This window comes from Symphalangus syndactylus, chromosome 20, assembly GCF_028878055.3.
Source record: "Symphalangus syndactylus isolate Jambi chromosome 20, NHGRI_mSymSyn1-v2.1_pri, whole genome shotgun sequence".
Lineage (NCBI taxonomy): Eukaryota > Metazoa > Chordata > Mammalia > Primates > Hylobatidae > Symphalangus > Symphalangus syndactylus.
This window is the reverse complement of record NC_072442.2, coordinates 24060631-24080320: the sequence shown is the minus strand read 5'-3', so window position 1 is coordinate 24080320 and position 19690 is coordinate 24060631. Positions and strand designations below refer to the sequence as shown.

Genomic DNA, 19690 nt, shown 5'->3' with positions numbered 1-19690 from the left:
ATCTGCTGAACCATTCCACTGAAATACAGATCCCAATGTATTCCAGTAACAATTACAATTTTACCCAGTGGAATACAAGAACATCTCTGCATTTCCTCTGAGGAGCGATGTAAGATCAGTGTTTTGGTTTGTTTGTTTGTTTGGAGTCAGGGTCTCACTCTGTCACCCAGGCTGGAGTGCAGTGGTGCAATCTTGGCTCACTGCTACCCCTACCTCCTGGGCTCAAGTGATCTTCCCAAGTAGCTGGGACTACAGGTGCTCGTCACCATGCCCAGCTAAGTTTTGTATTTTTTGTAGAGATGGGTTTTGTCATGTTGCCCAAGCTGGTCTTGAACTCCTGGACTCAAGCAATCCTCCCACCTGAGTCCCTCAAAGTGCTGGGATTATGGGCGTGAGCCACTGCACCTGGCCTAGTGCGTTCTTTCATTCATTTTACTTTCAGTTACTAAAATGGAAATGAGTCTCGCAGCATCTTAGGTGTACTTCTCAGAGACAAAAATTCTATAAATGTTGATGTAACTGAGCAATCTTAATTTCAAGAATCCTATCTTCCGGCCAGGCATGGTGGCTCATGCCTGTAATCTCAGCACTTTGGGAGGCTGAGGAGGGTGTATCACCTGAGGTCAGGAGTTCAAGACTAGCCTGGCCAACATGGTGAAACCTCGTCTCTACTAAAAATACAAAAGTTAGCCAGATGTGGTGACGTGTGCCTGTAATCCCAGCTACTAGGGAGGCTGAGGCAGGAGAAATGCTTGAACCCGGGAGGCAGAGGTTGCAGTGAGCTGAGATTGCGCCACTGCACTCCAGCCTGGGTGAACAGAACAAGACTTCATATCAAGAAAAGAAAAAAGAAAAAAAAGAATCCTATTTTCTTTCAGTAATTGAAAAGCATGTCTTTTTGTCTTTTCAAAGAAATCATGGCAAATAATACTATTACAGCTTCATACCATATTCATATATTCTCTCAGATGATAATTTTGGGAAGTATTACAGTATATGATTAAATCCCCTGAGTGCAGCAAGACTCTTCCTTCCTTATAGGTATTTATCTAATATGTCTCAGAGTCCCATTCCCTGCTGGCCAGCCAAGGCAAAACAAAATAAGGAGAGTCACAATATTTAGTCTAAGATTCAGAAAAAACCATTTCAAGGTCCCATTCTCATTTCTCTATCTCAACTTATAATGCTTAACTGATCTATCAAACTCTCTTTTAAATGGCATCAAAAACTTTGCTACAATGAGACGGAAAATTTTGATAATCCCGAAATTTCAAATAATTTTCCAAGAGTAAAAATATCTATTTTTTAAAATAATTTTAAAAACTACATAATTTAAATAAACTAACCAAGCAACTTCTTAGTGTTGGCCTGAGAAGGCTGCCCCATGTCCAGGCTCATGGATTTCCTGGCGCGGGGACTGGTCTGGCCGACAGTTGGATAGGTGGCTGCAAGGTATCCTTCAGAACCTTTGGGAGAGGACCATGGCTGACTCTCCTTCAGTGTCCTGAAAGATGAAAACAATAGAGAAAAATTAATTAACATGGTGACAAATACAACCATTGTTTGCTCCTTCCAAGTGGCTGTGCTATTTCCTAACAATAGCAATCAATTAATTTTAAAATTGCACTTTAAAGGGCTTTAGGATACAAACTCTTGGTGTACCCCCAGGAATTATCAACTTTCTTGCCATAGTATCTCGTACATAGTAGGTACTTACCAAATGCCGAACAAAAAGATCGGTACTGCAATTTTTAAAAGCTGACAAATAAAAAGGTATAGCAACAGGGGTGTCCAATCTCTTAGCCTTCCTGGGCCACACTGGAATTAGAAGAATATACTGGGCCACACATAAAATACACTAACACTAACTACAGTTGATGAGCTTAAAAAAAAAAAAAAAAAAAACCCCAAAAAATCTCTTAATGTTTTAAAAAAGTTTACAAATTTGTGTTGGGCTGCATTCAAAGCCGTCCTGGGCTGCATGCAGCCTGCAGGCCATGGGTTGAACAAGCTTGGTGTACAACATGATGTTTTAAAATATGTTTACATTGGCTGGGCGCTGTGGCTCACGCCTGTAATTCCAACACTTTGGGAGCCTGAGGCAGGCGGATCACCTGAGGTCAGGAGTTCAAGACCAGCCTGCCCAACATGGTGAAACCCCATCTCTACAAAAATACAAAAATTAGCCAGGCATTGGTGGCACATGCCCGTAATCCCAGCTACTCGGGAGGATGAGGCAGGAGAATCACTTGAACCCAGGAGGCGGAGGTTGTAGTGAGCCGAGATTGTGCCACAGCACTCCAGCCTGGGCGACACAGCAAGACTGTCTCAAAAAAAATTAATAAATAAAAATAAAAATAAAATGTTTACATTGTAGAATGGCTAAATCAAGCAAATTAACGTATGTGTTACCTCATATATTTATCTTTTGTGGTGAGAATACTTAGAATCTACTCTTGTAGCAATTTTCAAGTATAAAATACATTGTTATTAACTGTAGTTATGTTGATAAAAGACCTTGAACTTACTGCACTGATTTTTTAAATCAGAAAAAATTAAGTCTAAATAGGCAATTGTTTAAAAAACAAGAAAATCAGACATTAATTTATACTTTGACAGGGGAACACAGGCAAACTATTTTACCCTTTCTATAACAAAAAGGGCATATCTCAAAGTAATATAATAATGGGACTGACAAAAGTAAGACTATTGAATACCAAGTATGTTTGAAAAATTTTTGCATACATTGTTAGAATCTTAAGGAAATTGTTGAAGTCTTTTTATCAAAAAGCAGGATGTTGATAAATGGAATGATATGAGTTTTGTGAACAGAAGATAACTTTTCTATGTTCAACACTGTCTCTAAACCTTAAAGATATTTTTATTTAATTGAAAATACAGAAAAATCCCCTAATGATGCCATTTTCATGAAATTTCTCTAAATTATACTGAAAAATATACTACCCAAACCCAAGTATAGCAGATATGATTTTTACCATCTAAGTCTACATTATAGAAAACTTTTAAATAACTTGTGTGATATAAGTAAATACAACAAATGTGTTAGCGTGTCTGTATTTTTACAAATCTGTATAGATTCGTTCTCTATCCAAGCACATGTGTTGTTTATATTTCGCATTAGTTTTTTTCCCCAGGCCCTTCCCCTACAACCTAATATTTTCAAGAGCATCTCTTTTCATTGTTCATTTGGTCTGTGCTTCAGAGGCAAACTAATGTTAACATTAGCACAATTAGACTGGAAGAATAACTTTCCTACTAACCCACATAAAATACTACACATTTATAAAATGAGTTTGACTTACACACTCTTCCTAGGCCATCTCTAGATTTCTGCCATGTTACCTTCTAGATTACTCTGCTGCTTGCCTCTATTAGCTGGAAAATTGAAACTTGATTATGATTATGTAATTATAGGAGAGTAAATCCACTTACCTATAGGTAGGGTCACCATGATGAATGGGATATGTATCCATAGGAACATTTTCCATTGAAATATCAGTAAGAAGAAGTGACTTTCTATGTTTTAGGCTGCAGCGACTTCGAACTTCTTCAGACACTGTAAGTAAAGCTAAAAGGAAAACAGTGGCAGGTTAAAAAATTTAACAAGTCACAAGTGTGACTTAAAATAGGATGAACTTCTTACAGTCTCCTAAAGAGGGTAATACCTGTTAAATGTGCACATATTTTGGAAGACTACATAAATATGAAATATACAGAGAATTAATAAGCATCTTTTATTTTCCAAGTGCTTCAATGTACGTTTGATTTTTAACAAACAAATAATAGGCAGGGCAGGTATTATTAAGCTGAATGAGAAAAAATACTGAGATGTGAAATGATTTGCACAAGGTGATACGGTTCAAACAAAAAAGTTGAACAAATACAAGTCTGTGAAACTGAGAATCAGCACTTTCCATCAGACAACTATGTTCAAGAATTGTATTGTACGTAAGTGCTAAGTGTTGCTGAGTAGAGAAACAAAAATCAGATAAGAGCAAATAGGAAGCTTTAATGCAATGGTGGGGATAGGGCAGATATTCCAGATAAAACGACATAAGGAATGAATATTGAAGAGGCAGTTGCTTGTAGGAGATGGCAAGTAGATTAGCTTAAAATAGCTCATCCATTTGGAGTGGTAATAAAAAATGAGGCTCATGAAATTTAGAGAAAGATAACAGAACTGAGAGGGCTATTTAAGGGCCCAGGATGCTAGACTGAAGCATTCAGATTTTATGACGGTTAACAGAGAGCCACTGTAGTGTCTTGAACCAAAGATGACCAAGGGAACACATTTCAGATTTTAATGGGAATTAAATTTTTTCCTACAGAAAAATGTTCTGGCAAAACTCTCAAAATTTTAACCACCACTAAAGGACTAGACTGTGAACTTTCTGCTCTGCCAAGCAACCGCCAAAAAACCTATAGGTATTTGTACTTTTTGAGTGATCCTTATATATAGATGTAGCAAGATTAATTTTGTTTATTTTGTGTTTTTACCTGCTAAGTAGGCCACGCTCTGTGTATTCACTTCAAATTTGTCACAATTTCTGTGTTTGTTAACCAGAGTTAGTAGTGTATGTAAAATTCTGACTGTTCTTGCAACAATGGCAGGTGAAGGATGCCTGTACCCTACAAAAAACAAACAAACAAGTAAGAATTAATTTTTTGAACAAGTATCTGCTGAGGTCTTCTTCCCTGACTAACAACTCTGCAAGGAACGGAAATATAACTCCTACTTTCCAAGAATAGCCGTTTGGGAAGGTAAAACATGCATATGTGAATGTGAATAATTAATTATGTATAAGATTAAGTACCAAAAATGTGTAGAATATTCCCTAGAACTCTACAGTACTCCAGGAAGAGGAAAATTAAAAAACATGATAGTGTTTCAGATCTTCTATTCCCTAAAGCAGCACAGGGATTTAAAAAAAAAAAATCTATGTATTAGAATTCTCCTTAAGATTTCTTTTGAAAATAGAGTTCTTTTACAAAAACATTTTTAATTAAAAGAAAAGCTGATGACATAGGAAGTATATGCTCTAAGGGCCCAATAAACAGGGTTGATTAGAGGATAAATTTGATCTTTGGCCAGCTTTTAATCATTAATGCTAACTCCATTTAAAAATGGGTGATTTGAACATGGAAAGTATCTGGTCTTCTTTTCTTTTCTTGTCTTTTAAGACAGAGTGTCACTCTGTCACAAAGGCTGGAGTGCAGTGGTAGGATCTTGGCTCACTGCAACCTCTGCCTCCCAGGTTCAAGCAATTCTTGTGCCTCAGCCTCCTGAGTGGCTGGAACTACAGGTGTGCACCACCTCACCTGTCTAATTTTTGTATTTTTAGTAGAGATGGGGATTCACCGTGTTGGCCAGGCTGGTCTTCAACTCTTGCCTTCAAGCAGGGGTTTCACCATGTTGGCCAGGCTGGTCTTGAACTCTTGGCCTCAAGCAATCAGCCTGCCTCGGCCTCCCAAACTGCTGGGATTACAGGCGTGAGCCGCTGTGCCCAGCCTGGTATTCTTTTAGATATAAAGAATAAGTAAGCACTTTATTAGCCCAGTTGCAATTACTTATCTTGGTATCCTTTAGTAAGTGTAGTACTTTTTGAGAAATCTCCATTGACCGTAGAGATTAACACTGTCAATATTTTTTGTAGAAATTTCATAAGAAAGTGAAATCAAATGCATACATTCACAATAGTGGGTGTACGCATATCTCTCTCTCTCTCATAAAAACTGGGGGCATCTCCATGGTCCCTCAAGCCTAAGATTTAAATTGATACAAAATTGTTGACTCAAGCTATAGCTTGAATCTCCATTGTGGCCAAATCCACTTCCGAGACCACTGGCGTTCATGCCAGCTCCTTATCCCAGGTGTTACTTTACCCTGCTTTGCTTCTGACCCACCACTACATGCTGTTCTTATTAACTGCAGTCTCTGGCCATGACTGCTCCATGTTAATGAACCAAAGTTAACAAGCTGTGAAGTTAGCCATGGGGAGTAAAACCAGGTTAGGAAGTGAATGAGTGGGCTCTGAGGAATAGCTGGAGATCACTGGCTATAAGCAATATAGAAAGGGGTGAGGATAGGGTACCAGAAAGGTGATGTACAATGGTATAAAATGATAGTATTAATCAACAATAAACTATAAACAAGTTGAAGAAAATCTGTGATCAAATCTCTTAACATTTTCTAATATAAATTATTCAAATAACACTTAGTGATTTGCAGTCTGTTTTATTTTGAAAATCAGTAAGATACTTAGGTATTGTTACTATTAATATAGCTATTATCAGACTCAGTATGTAGGTTTTTATAAGAATCAACTCTATTTTTTTTTTTTTTTTTTTTTTAGGCAGGGTCTCACTCTGTCACCCGGGCTGGAGTGCAGTGGCACGATCATGGCCCACTGCAGCCTTGACCTCCTGGGCTCAAGTGATTCTCCTTCCTCAGCCTCCCAAGTAGCTGGCACTATAGGCACGTGCCACCACACCTGGCTAATGTTTTGTATTTTTTGTAGAAAGGGGGTTTCACCATATTGCCCAGGCTGGTCTTGAACTCCTGAGCCCAAGAGATCCTTCTGCTTTGGCCTCCCAGAGTGCTGGGACTACAGGTGTGAGCCACCATACCCAGCCAGAATAAACTCTTTTTTCAGGCAAATCTGATATTTGAATTGGAAATGAGGCTCTCATAAAACACATACTGAATAAAACACAACTCATTAAGACAGATATAGTTTGCACTTATTTATTTATTTTTTGAGACAAAGTCTCACTCTGTTACCTAGGCTGAGTGCAGTGGTGTGATCACAGCTCACTGTAGCCTCGACTTCCCAGGCTCAAGCAATCCTCCCATCTACGCCTCCTACGTAGCTGGGACTACAAGCACGTGTCACCATGCCTGGCTAATTTTTAAATTTTCTGTAGAGATGAAGTCTCACTATGTTGCCTAGGCTGGCCTCAAACTCCTAGCCTCAAGTGATCCTCCTGCCTCAGCCTCCCAAAGTGTTGGTATTACAGAGGTGAGCCACAACGCCCGGCCTAGTTTGCATTTAAAGTAAGACATATGGGCTAACTTACTTCAATTTATTTCAAGTAATCACTTATTCAAATTACTTCTGGTTTTTTAATACTATTTCATAAAAATATTCTAACATAAGGCTTTTTTACCTTTTAAAAGGTGTCCAACCAATGCAAAGTTAAAGTTAGAGTTGAAATTGAGTCCAACAAAATGATCCATTTGCTTGCAGTGCCACTCCAGAGGATTCCGGATTGCCATAAATACTTCCTCTGGACTCTATTAAAGATAATCATGAGATGGTTGATGAGGTTCACACAGTAGCTTTCTTTAAAGGCTCACTTAATTGGTTTTTGTGTTCAATAGTATGACAAGATAAGTAATCCTTTCAATTTGAGAGAAATTATTTTCAGTTGACTGCAGAAAACCACAGAACATTTTAGCTACTACGAATTAACTGGTGCAAGACAGTCAAGCATATAAATAAGAAGATAGTGGAAGATGAAATCACTTTTATTTACAATACAAAATAAATGACTGTCAATTTACATCCTGGTGACTTTTTTTTTTTTTTTTTTTTTGAGACGGAGTCTCGCTCTGTCGCCCAGGCTGGAGTGCAGTGGCGCAATCTCGGCTCACTGCAAGCTCCGCCTCCCGGGTTCACGCCATTCTCCTGCCTCAGCCTCTCTGAGTAGCTGGGACTACAGGCGCCCGCCACCACGCCCGGCTAATTTTTTTGTATTTTTTAGTAGAGATGGGGTTTCACCGTGGTCTTGAGCTCCCGACCTCGTGATCCGCCCACCTCGGCCTCCCAAAGTGCTGGGATTACAAGCGTGAGTCACCGCGCCCAGCCCCTGGTGACTTTTAACATGCTTATTAACTCTGATGCCTAGCATCCAAAGGGCACTAGAATCAATATTAGCTCCTGATACTGGGCTGTTCTGAAGATGAAAATACCAAGGCAGATGCCCCATTTGCAATGCTCCATTTGCAAATATTCTTTTTTTGAGATGGAGTCTCACTCTGTCACCAAGGCTGGAGTGCAGTGGCACCATCTTGGCTCACTGCAACCTCCTGGGTTCAAGTGATCCTCCCACCTCAGCCTCCCAGGTTGCTGGAATTACAAACATGTGCCACCCTGGCTAATTTTTGTATTTTTAGTAGAGACAGGGTGTCACCATGTTGGCCAGGTTGGTCTCGAACTCCTGACCTCAAGTGATCCTCCCAACTCGGCCTCCCAGAGTGCTGGAATTACAAGCATGAGCCACTGCACCCAACCAATTTGCAAATATTCTTTTTTTAAAATTTTTTTTTATTATTAAAGTTTTAGGGTACATGTGCACAATGTGCAGGTTTGTTACATATGTATCCATGTGCCATGTTGATTTGCTGCACCCATTAACTCGTCATTTAGCATTAGGTATATCTCCTAATGCTGTCCCTCCCCACTCCCCCCACCCCACAACAGTCCCCGGAGTATGATGTTCCCCTTCCTGTGTCCATGAGTTCTCATTGTTCAATTCCCACCTATGAGTGAGAACATGCGGTGTTTGGTTTTTTGTCCTTGCGATAGTTTACTGAGAATGATGGTTTCCAGTTTCATCCATGTCCCTACAAAGGACATGAACTCATCATTTTTTATGGCTGCATAGTATTCCATGGTGTATATGTGCCACATTTTCTTAATCCAGTCTATCGTTTTTGGACATTTGGGTTGGTTCCAAGTCTTTGCTATTGTGAATAGTGCTGCAACAAACATACGTGTGCATGTGTCTTTATAGCAGCATGATTTATAGTCCTTTGGGTATATACCCAGTAATGGGATGGCTGGGTCAGATGGTATTTCTAGTTCTAGATCCCTGAGGAATCGCCACACTGACTTCCACAATGGTTGAACTAGTTTACAGTCCCACCAACAGTGTAAAAGTGTTCCTATTTCTCCACATCCTCTCCAGCACCTGTTGTTTCCTGACTTTTTAATGATGGCCATTCTAACTGGTGTGAGATGGTATCTCACTGTGGTTTTGATTTGCATTTCTCTGATGGCCAGTGATGATGAGCATTTTTTTATGTGTTTTTTGGCTGCATAGATGTGGGCGAAGGACATGAACAGACACTTCACAAAAGAAGACATCTATGCAAATATTCTTAATATATAAATAGCCAACAACTAGCTATCACCGACCACCACTGTCCCAAAACAGTTTTAGAAAAACGGCAACGAGAATTAGGACAGAGGGGTTCTAGTCCCGAAACAGATGTACAAGCATGGGCAAGTTACTTCTTAGTTCCTTTCTAATTTGCAAAATGGAGGTCTGATTAATAAACTCCATAAGACCTCTTACCTCTAAAATTTTGTTCCCATATTTCTCAGACCCATATCTGTTCCAGGTTCACACTACCTCTGGTAGACTGAACTAATAATGTTTAGACCAAGCATCTTTACACTTAAAACCATAATCCTGTTCTTTCTACCCACAGTTCAGTTAATTTCACTACAAGCAAATCTCACTGTATATACACATTCTTTTAAAAACATTCCCCTCTTTTCTCCTAGACCCTTCCCATTTTTATCCAAAGACAAAAGGGACATAATTTCATACTATTTTATTCTCTCCTCTATTCTCTATGAACTAAAATCCAACCCCAATCAGATCTCCATTTTACAAATTAGAAAGGAACTAAGCAGTAATTTGCCCATGTTCATATATACACACGCACACACACACATACACACACACACACACCATTAGCACCCCTCCTAACATTTATTAACCTTAATTGGAGTTGGATTTTACATATTTTATGTGTGTGTATATATATATACACACACACACATACACTTTATCTATATACACATACATTACATATATATGTGTGTATGTAATATATGCATACACACTTTTTTTGGAGACAGGGTCTTACTCTGTTGCCCAAGCTGGAGTGCAGTGGCGTGATCTCAGCTTACTGCAACCTCTGCCTCCCAGGCTCCAGCAATCCTCCTACCTCACCTCCCGAGTAGCTGAGATTGTAGGTGCATGCCACCATGCCCAGCTGATTTTTGCCTTTTTTGTAGAGATGGGGTTTTGCATGTTGCCCAGGCTGGTCTCTAACTCCTGAGCTCAACTGATCTACCTGTCTTGGCCTCCCAAAGTGCTGGGATTACAGGTGTGAGCCACCACTCCTGGCCACTAATGGCATATTTTAAAGTAAGATTAGACAGAATAAAACAACTAGTAAAATTAAGTACCCAAAAGTTTACTTTAGACTCTCCAACTTCCTTATCTACTATGAATTATACACATTTTTCATTAAGTGGCATTATTAAGTAAAACTAAGATTACTTTTAGATTATTTCTTCACTTGTGAAATGGGGGGCAGAGAATGCTAACCTTTATCTTAAGGTTATGAAAATTAAAAATAAATGTATAGTGCTTAGCATACGGCCTGGCATGGTAGCTATTAATATTATTACCATGTATTATTTATCCTCGTTCTGTAAGGATGATCATGTATTATTTATCCTTATTCTGTAATTCTACTAGTATTAGGCCAGTACTGTTATTTTTTTTGTTTTTTTGCTATTTTTATGTAAAAAATATGCATTCAAGTTTACATAGTTCTTTATGAGCTGGTAAGGAAATATACTCACAATAAGTTACGTTATACAAATTCATATTTAAGTTATGGACTTCTTGTGATTTTAAAGAATAGCAACAACAAAAGATGGAAGAGTACTAAATCTGAGTAATCTAGGAACCTCAAGGCAAAGTTTGCTTACCTTGTCATTGAATATACGGAGACTATCTAAAGTATGTAGGTTTTGTTCAAGAAGTGCAGTGCCTGCTGAATACAAGTTGACCTCATCAAGCTGCAGCACAGCCACAGCTACCCAAAAGAGGGCTTTGTGCAGAGGCGAGTCCTGGCAAAGGAGACATGTTTGAGGCTAGTAAGATGAATCATGACGTAGTCTCTTTCAAACACACTGCAGTTAAAAATAAAGCAGCTTATCTTCCTAAATTACCCATGTTTTCTCTTTAGGGGAAAATAAAGATACGAGTAAGCTCTTCACTTTTCCACTGTTAGCTGGACTGAGAATGTTACTTAGCACCTCCTTTGACTTCTCCCTGTTCTTTGATTTCTAAATCCAGTCACCAAGATTTGATTCTTCTAGAGTAGTCTCTTTTGTATCTGTCCTTTCTTTCTTATTGCTAATGACATTACCACATGCCAACCTTCTTTATTATAAAGGTGGATTCTTTTTACTTCAGTTTCTCCCTACTCCAATCCACTGTGCACACTACCACCAGGATCTAAGTCCTGCTTTCATCGTATGACTTGTCTGCCTAAAAACTGTACATTTCCAAACTCTTTTTTGAACAATGCTGAATGTGAGATGAGGTCTATCCAGTCCTCACAACTTTCCCTCTCTCGATTCCTTTGAAAAGCTACTGTATTACAACTAGAATGTTCTACCCACCTTCCCTCCATTGTCCTGGCATTCTTGTGCAGCTCTCTCCCTTTCACTCTACCTACATTAACTCCTATGTTTCCCTTTAACTTTAGTTTAAACTCTGTCTTTTCAACTTCTTGTCACTCTTAACCAGTATGGTAATCTCTTGCTGCTCCAAATTAAAAGTATTTATTATTGGCAATCTTTATTTAGCACTGTGACATTAGGGAAAATACATGGACTTTAGAGTCAAATAGTATCGCATTAGAATCATGGTTCTTTTATTAGGTATGTGACTTTGGGCAAGTTATTTAGCCCTTCTGAGCTCATTTTCACTTATAAGATGGGGACCAGAGAACCATTTTGTATAATATAAAATTAGGATGTCTGTAGACAAACCAGGAGTATAACAGGTATTTCTCTGTTATCTCTCCCAAGTCTAGCATACCTTTGTACTCAAATCACAGAATTAAACCACTTTAGAACTGGAGGCTAATACCATGCCATTATTTAATCTAAGACTTTTCATTTTATTAATACGAAGACATGATGTCCAGATATGTTAAATATAAAAATGGGATAAGGTCAGACCATCCTAAAACAGTGGCCACTTCATTTTACTCCTTTTAAATATAATCTTCATTTGGCACCCAAACTCTTAAGATGATCAAGTATACTTCTGTCAGCTTTAATTTCTCCATAGTAATAATCACTAACATACTATGTATTTTGTTTACTTTATTATCCATTCACTCCCCAACCTCCACACCCACCCCAGAAAGTAAGCTCCATGAAGGCAGTGAGTTTTATGGGCTTTGTTGGTACTCTATCTCTAGCGCCTAAAACAGTACTTGGCAATAGCAGATAATTAATACTTATAAGATAAAATAATTAAGAATATATACCTATCTTTTCTTTAGCACTGATGAGACCAAAAACTTACAAGCGCTTGAGAACATACTATCCATACTTACTCTTCTTCTAACTACTTCAAACAACTAAAATTTAAGAGGTTCTACTTTAACTATAGTTTTTTCTTTATAACTTACTCTCAATTCATCTTATTTTCTAAACTCTTTGAAAGTAAGTAACATTCAACACTGATACCCAAAATGAATGCACTCATTTTCTATACAGTAATTACCTTATTAAGAAGTGGCTGTAATTTGGTTAGTGCTATTACTGTAGCTTCTATCAGAACTTGACTGTTGTAAGTATCAGGTCCTTTTAAGCAACTCTCAAGTGCCTTTTAGGAAAACAGAATTTTTTATTTTACTTTCATTGAAATAAAACATTAACTCCTAAACTGAATCTCAGAATGAATTCAGGAACATTTACTTATTTAATAAATGCTAGAATGATTTCTAATGCTATGGTGATCTTGGTAGCTAGCTTAATGTACATTTGTTTTCTTATTTTTTGACATTTCTACATTATAAGAGTCAGACATTATTATAGTAATTACAAATTAAATAATTTTATACAAGGCTACAGTCTTACCATATAATTAAATGCTTTGAAAACTGGTAAAATACTAAGTGTACCTGCTTAGCAAAAGAGGCAACATATTTTATTTTAAAGACATCTTCCTTATTGAAGTAATCAGAGTTTACATATAAAGACAGCTTCTTTAGAGAAAACTTCTTCAAAGAATTACAATAAATAATCAAAATACATTTTAAAGGCTTAGTAAGTAACATATAAGATACTTTATTGACCTCAAATTTAAATGTCTTTTAGAAAAATGAAAGATATGCTTTACAACTTGAGAACCATAAATATTTGGGAGAAGTGAGGGCGGAACAGGTACCTTGCTAAGAATACGGATTATCTGCTTTATTTGCCCATGAGACACTCGTTTGCTAATACACCCAAAGACAACAAGAGCTCTTGGTTGCAGGGATGGATTATATTGGAATGCAAATCTGCAATTAAAAGATCCACAGAACTTATAAAAACCTTTGTGTTTATATATACTAAATAATAAATTATAACATTGATCATAGAGTAATAGCTGTATTTTCAACAATACACATATTTTTACAACTTATATTTAATTTGGGACATACCTTTGAGCTAGTTCTGTCCACTGGTCCAGCCACTTGCACGTTGGAATATCTCTCATGCATGCCTAAAAAAGGGGATACTCTGAATACATATTGTACATAAATGATTTTAGAACTGTTTAAATAATGTTTATTGTGATGTCATTAAGTGACCTGTTACCAATAACACAGTCCATGCAAGTGTTTTTATTTAAGCATTAAGTACAAAATAGCACAATAAACCAATATTTCTTCTATATAGTATTAACATATTTTTTAAAAAAGATTTTAACTTAGTTTCTTATCATTTTGGCTTCTATACCTCCATGATCTCCAACAAAGCTTCTGTGACTGTTTCCAAGGATGTCAAAGCAAAAGTCTCTCTCTCATAGGAGCCAGGAGAGAATGACCTGTCCCGGTAACTGGAACGGAAGGCAATGACAGCAGCTGACTTGACTTTGCTAATGCCAAATAGCAAGTAAAATTTGGGTAGTGAGAACTCTGTCAGACTGAGTCTCAAAACTTGCTTGGTCTCTTCTGTAAGAGAATAAAGGAACAAGTAAAGACAGAAAATATTACTTTTTAATTTCTAAAGTTCCATGTTTCATTTTGAATTTAGAAAATTTGAATACCATATAAAAATTATATAATCATGCTCCCTAAATCAAACCTCTAGATACATTGTATTAATGCTCCTTGCTGCATTTATCTACAAATTAGTGCTGGTAATTGAACATGGTCAACTGGCACTGAGTATTCCGCTTATGGGATAACTCTACATGACAAGTATGTAGAAAATCTTTACTATAGCTTGATATGGAATGGAAGTAATTTATTTTCTTTTTGGTAATATTTCATGTCATTACTGCAGGCTTAAATTAGCAACTTGGTGTTAGGGCACAAACATAAATAAGATAATCTATATTGATCAGGTGAAGTAAAATGGAGAAAGGAACTGGTAAACACAAATTCCTTTCCTAGAACTTACCACTAAAATGAAGCTGTGAACAAGTACACAGAGAGTGAATGATATTAATGACCAGTCCATGTGTGGAAGCTCTAAGGGAGAGCGGACCTGTGGCTACTAAGAAAGTAACAACGTGGAAGAGGTAGGGAAGATGAGCTGCCACATCAAGGGAATTGTTGAAGGACAGCATCAGCATGTAGCGTGCTAAAATAGCAATATCATCCCACATAAGATGTTGTTCTAAAGTAGGAGTTGGAGATAAGCATGTCTTGTCAATTATTTTGCACATCCTTCCAATAACCTGTAAAGAAGCAGGATTTTTTTAAAAAAAAAAAACAAAACAAAACATGGGACTAAAAGTTTTAGCACAAAAAAGTTCAGTTTAATTTACAAGTAATTACAAAACAAAAAACCTCCTGATGATAAAACAGATATGCTATAGTACAGAAGGCAAAAGAAAAGTGATTACCTTGCTTGAAACCAATTTCACATTTCCAGAAGCCAAAGCTACAGCAGTATCTGCCATCACCTCAGCTTTTATTGATCCCAAGCCACCTGTTGCACTGGTTTTGATGAAACTGTCTAGTACAACATCAAGCAGATCTGTAATCTAGTTGAAGAAGGAAAATAACATGTTTTTAATCACTCTACCAATTTAATTTTTAATTAAAAAATATTCATTGGAACAGCCTAATCAATATGAAAATTCTATTTTACCTGAGGCCTCAAAAATACTAGATTTTATTTACAGTAAATACAATTTACTATAAAATATCCAGGAAAGGATGAGTATATTCATTTGACTCCTTCAGAGATTAAGGGTTTGGTATTCAAAAATTTTAAATCTCTATCAATACTATCTTCAGTCACTTGCAAAGTATCTCTATGCTTTTCTAAGACAGTAATGTAGGATCAATATAAAATTGTAATTTGAAAATACAGAGCTGGGTGCAGTGGCTCACGCTTGTAATCCCAGCACTTTGGGAGGCTGAGGCGGGTGGATTGCTTGAGGCCAGGAGTTCAAGACCAGCCTGGGCAACGTGGCAAAACCCTATCGCTACTAAAAAAAAAAAAAAAAAAAAAAATACAAAAATTAGCCAGGCGTGTTGGTGTGTACCTGTAGGCCCAGCTACCTGGGAGGCTGAGGTGGAAGGGTCACTTGAGCCTGGGAGGCAGAGGTTGCAATGAGCCGAGACTGTACCACTGCACTCCAGCCTGGGTGACACAGTGAGACTCCGTCTCAAAAAAAAATAAAATATAGGAAATGACATCAAGTACCAAGATGTTTTCTAGGGCTGCAACAGTAGCTCCAAGGGTATTTCAAATTATTTGGAGGAGCAGCAGCAGTGTTTGAGTGAGGGCATTATTTCCTTAAATGATTACTTTGAAGAAATGATATGCCTAATTCTTGCCAGATAAAAATAAAATTTACATTATATCCTATTTTAATATTGGCATTCTTATGTAGAAATATAAATGAAAGCAGATGTCCCAAATAGCATCAATAAGAAGAAACATCTACTGACACCTTTGGAATGTAGGGAACTAGAATAAAGCACTATTTACTAGAAATGTCACCAGATTTCTACAGTTCCATATAATATATATATATAAAATCTAGCTATTTGAACAGTCTCCTTCAAGGCATAATATATATAGGATTATATAATCCTATATATATATAATCCTATATACAATCCCATATAATTACATATATATAAAATTATGCCTTGAAGGAGACTGTGCAAATAACTAGCTTTTCTCTGGCTCTGAGACATGCACTAGACATTTACAATTTTGAACCAGACGAAGAGCTAGGTGAGTGTCTACATGCTTTCTGAAGGAGGAAATTGTGTTTTTTACAACTCTAACCCTAGTGTCTAGCGCAGTGCTTTGCCCAATGTGGCACCAGATAAATACGTGCACAAAGGAGATACTAGATAAATACTTGAGCAAACTCAATACCTGCCCAAGGCTTCCCCATATTTTTGCTTGAATAGATGGGTACATCTGTTTTTCATTGATGGTCATTGTTATCAGCTTGTCAAGAATAGCAGTAACTCTTTGTCGTTTGGCATCATCATTATGCTTGCAAAAACGAACTAGATTTGACAGCCATGGTGTCATGTATTCCAAACAAAGGTGTTTCAATTCAATACCTGGAAAAAAATACACTATTAGCATGTGATGGTCAATGAAAATCACATCAACAATTATTTAATATAAAGAATTCTGGGAAAAAACGGTAAAAGGTAAAGACCACTACCTAGAATCAGACCTGGAGAAAAGACACTTGGCAAATATATTTTTGTAGAGGCAAAGAAAGAACAGTCCTTGAAGAAAGTAATTTTAAAAGCCAGTAAGCCAATTTTTGAAAAGTTTTGTCTTATTTTCCTCCATTTTAGTCCTTTCTTGTTAAAAAGTTGTTTTATTCTCATTATAAAAGGAAAATGTGGTAATCATAGAAAGTTTGGTAAAAGGAAAGCATCACCACAAAATGAAAACTGTATTAACACTGGTGTATCATCTCATCTCTCCTCAGGCTTTCAAATTTATGTAGAGTTAATGTACATTTATATGTGTGTACACAAGTATAACCCACTCCCACTACCCTGCAAAAACTGGGATTATGCTATATATGCAGTGTGCCCTGAATATTCTTTTCAGTGATTATACTGAGATTATTATTATTATTTTTTTGAGACAGAGTCTCCTCTGTCGCCCAGGCTGGAGTGCAGAGGCGCGATCTCGGCTCACTGCAAGCTCCGCCTCCCGGGTTCACACCATTCTCCTGCCTCAGCCTCCTGAGTAGCTGGGACTACAGGTGCCCACCACCACGCCCGGCTAATTTTTTGTTTTTGTGTTTTGAGTAGAGACGGGGTTCCAACGTGTTAACCAAGATGGTCTCGATCTCCTGACCTTGTGATCTGCCCACCTTGGCATCCCAAAGTGCTGGGATGACAGGCATGAGCCACCGTCCCTGGCCTATACTGAGATTATTTATTCAACATTACAAATTCTGCAAACTTTTTTTAAACTTACTTGAAAAAGCTTCACATTTATAAGACAAAAATTGTACAAAAATTTATCTATACCCTTTACCTAAAGTCTCAAAGAATTTTTAAAATTGTGGTAAAATATACACAACACAAAATTTACCATTTTAACTATTTTTAAATGTACACTTCATTGGCTTTACCCATTTTTAAGAGCACAGTTCAGTGGCACTGAGTACATTCAAATCATTGTGCAGCCATCACCGCCATCCATCTCCAGAACCTTTTCATCTTCCAAACTGAAATTCTGTAACAAAGCCATTTTTAATGGCTTCATATTATTCCATCAGATGGGGAACCAATAATTTAATTAGTTCCTTATTCTTTGACTTTTGGCCTGTTCATTTTTTTGCTATTATAAATAATGTCATATGAAGTTCTAAAGTAGGCAAAACAAATCTGTGCAATAGAGGTCATAATAGTGTTTACTCTTGGTGAAGGGAGGGTACTGAGAATATCCCTCTGGATGCTGGAAATGTTCTATGTCTAGATCTGGAGATACTTTCATGATGTATTTGCATGTAAAAGTTCATCAAGCTGTTGACTTAAGATCTTGCACTTTACTGATGACAAGATATACCTCAATTTAAAAATCTACGTAAAAATAATGCTATAATAAACATTTTAACATTAATTCTTTAGGATAAATGCTAAAAAGCAGAATTATGAGGCCAAAAGGTATGAATAGTCTTAAGGTCTTGTTATCCACTTCCAAATGCCTTTCTAGAAAAATTGCCCCTACTCACAATTCCACGTACCGCCAGGAATGGATCTTAAAAAAAAAAAAATATTTGCCAAGCTGATGACTGATTATCTCACTATTCTTTCAATTTGCTTTTATTAGTGAATTTCTTAAAATATAATTTTTTTTTTTTTTTTTTTTTTTTGAGATGGGGGCCTATGTTATCCAGGCTGGTCTCAAACTCCTGGGCTTAGAGATCTTCCTGAGTAGGTGGGATTATAGGCATGTAACATGGTGCCTGGCTTTTTTCTTTTTTTGTACAAATATTCTTTTTTAAAAACATGATCTGTATGTTACTGTTAATCCCCTTTTTATTAATCGGTAAGCACTCTTCATGATTAAGGATTTTATTCATTCATTCATTCATTTTGAGACGGAGTCTCCGTCTGTTGCCCAGGCTGGAGTGCAGTGGAGTGAGCTTGGCTCACTGCAACCTCCACCTCCTGGGTTCAAGCAATTCTCCTGCCTCAGCCTCCTGAGTAGCTGGGACTACCGGCATGCACCACCAAGCCCAGCTAATTTTTGTATTTTTAGTAGAGAGGAGATTTCACCATATTGGCCAGGCTGGTCTCGAACTCCTTACCTTGTGATCCACCCACCTCAGCCTCCCAAAGTGCTGGGATTACAGGCGTGAGCCACTGCATCTGGCCGATTAAGGATATTAATCATTTCTCCTATTTGCTCCAAGTGTATTTCCTAGTTTTTAATTATCTTCACTTGTGTTTATTTTTGAGTAGCTATGTTTTGAAGTTTTATGTAGTCAAATCTGTTCACTGTTTCCTTTGTTTCATTCTATCACTTTTTTACTTCATATGTCCTTACTCATCTAGAAAGCAATTAAATATTCACTTGTTCCTCTTCTTTTTAAAATGGTTCCAAGCTTTTATATACAACTTTTTTTTTTTTTTAAATAGAGACAGGGTCTCACTCTATCATCCAGGCTGGAGTGCAGTGGTACGATGATAGCTCACTATAGCCCTGACCTCTGGGGCTCAAGCAATCCTCCTGCCACAATCCTCTTGCCTCAACCTCCCAAAGTGCTGGGATTACAGGCGAGAGCCACCACACACAGCCCTACTCAACTCTTAAATACAGGCAGAACATACTTGGTATCTTGTGGTGTATGGTGAGGATGAAGACCTAATTTAAGTCATTTCCCAACCTCATTTCTTAAATGATTTAATCTCTCCCTCATCGGTTTGTGATGCTTCTTTATCAATCTGTTTCTCTTAAACTGATCTGATGGCTGATTCTTGCACACGCATGTTTTAATTATTGTACTGCTATAAAGTGTTCAGACATCTGTACTATCAAGTCTCAAGTCTCTTTCCTTTCAATATTTTCTTAGCTATTATTGCACTTTTATGTAGAATTTAGAATCATTTAAGTTC

At 37.3% G+C, this 19690-nt stretch overlaps 1 protein-coding gene across 6 annotated transcripts in view; it reads right to left on the bottom strand.

Annotated features, from left to right (window-relative positions):
* Nucleotides 1-19690, bottom strand: part of NF1 (neurofibromin 1) — a 295569-nt gene that overhangs the window by 28719 nt on the left and 247160 nt on the right. For all 6 annotated transcript variants that reach the window (XM_063628603.1, XM_055255928.2, XM_063628607.1 and 3 more), the window contains 12 exons: nucleotides 16467-16660; nucleotides 14971-15111; nucleotides 14523-14802; nucleotides 13857-14071; nucleotides 13559-13620; nucleotides 13300-13414; nucleotides 12634-12735; nucleotides 10818-10958; nucleotides 7189-7315; nucleotides 4519-4650; nucleotides 3454-3589; nucleotides 1347-1504 (listed from right to left, as the gene is read on the bottom strand). In XM_063628603.1, coding sequence (XP_063484673.1) covers nucleotides 1347-1504; nucleotides 3454-3589; nucleotides 4519-4650; nucleotides 7189-7315; nucleotides 10818-10958; nucleotides 12634-12735; nucleotides 13300-13414; nucleotides 13559-13620; nucleotides 13857-14071; nucleotides 14523-14802; nucleotides 14971-15111; nucleotides 16467-16660 — 1803 coding nt within the window. The remainder of the gene's footprint in view (nucleotides 1-1346; nucleotides 1505-3453; nucleotides 3590-4518; nucleotides 4651-7188; nucleotides 7316-10817; nucleotides 10959-12633; nucleotides 12736-13299; nucleotides 13415-13558; nucleotides 13621-13856; nucleotides 14072-14522; nucleotides 14803-14970; nucleotides 15112-16466; nucleotides 16661-19690) is intronic.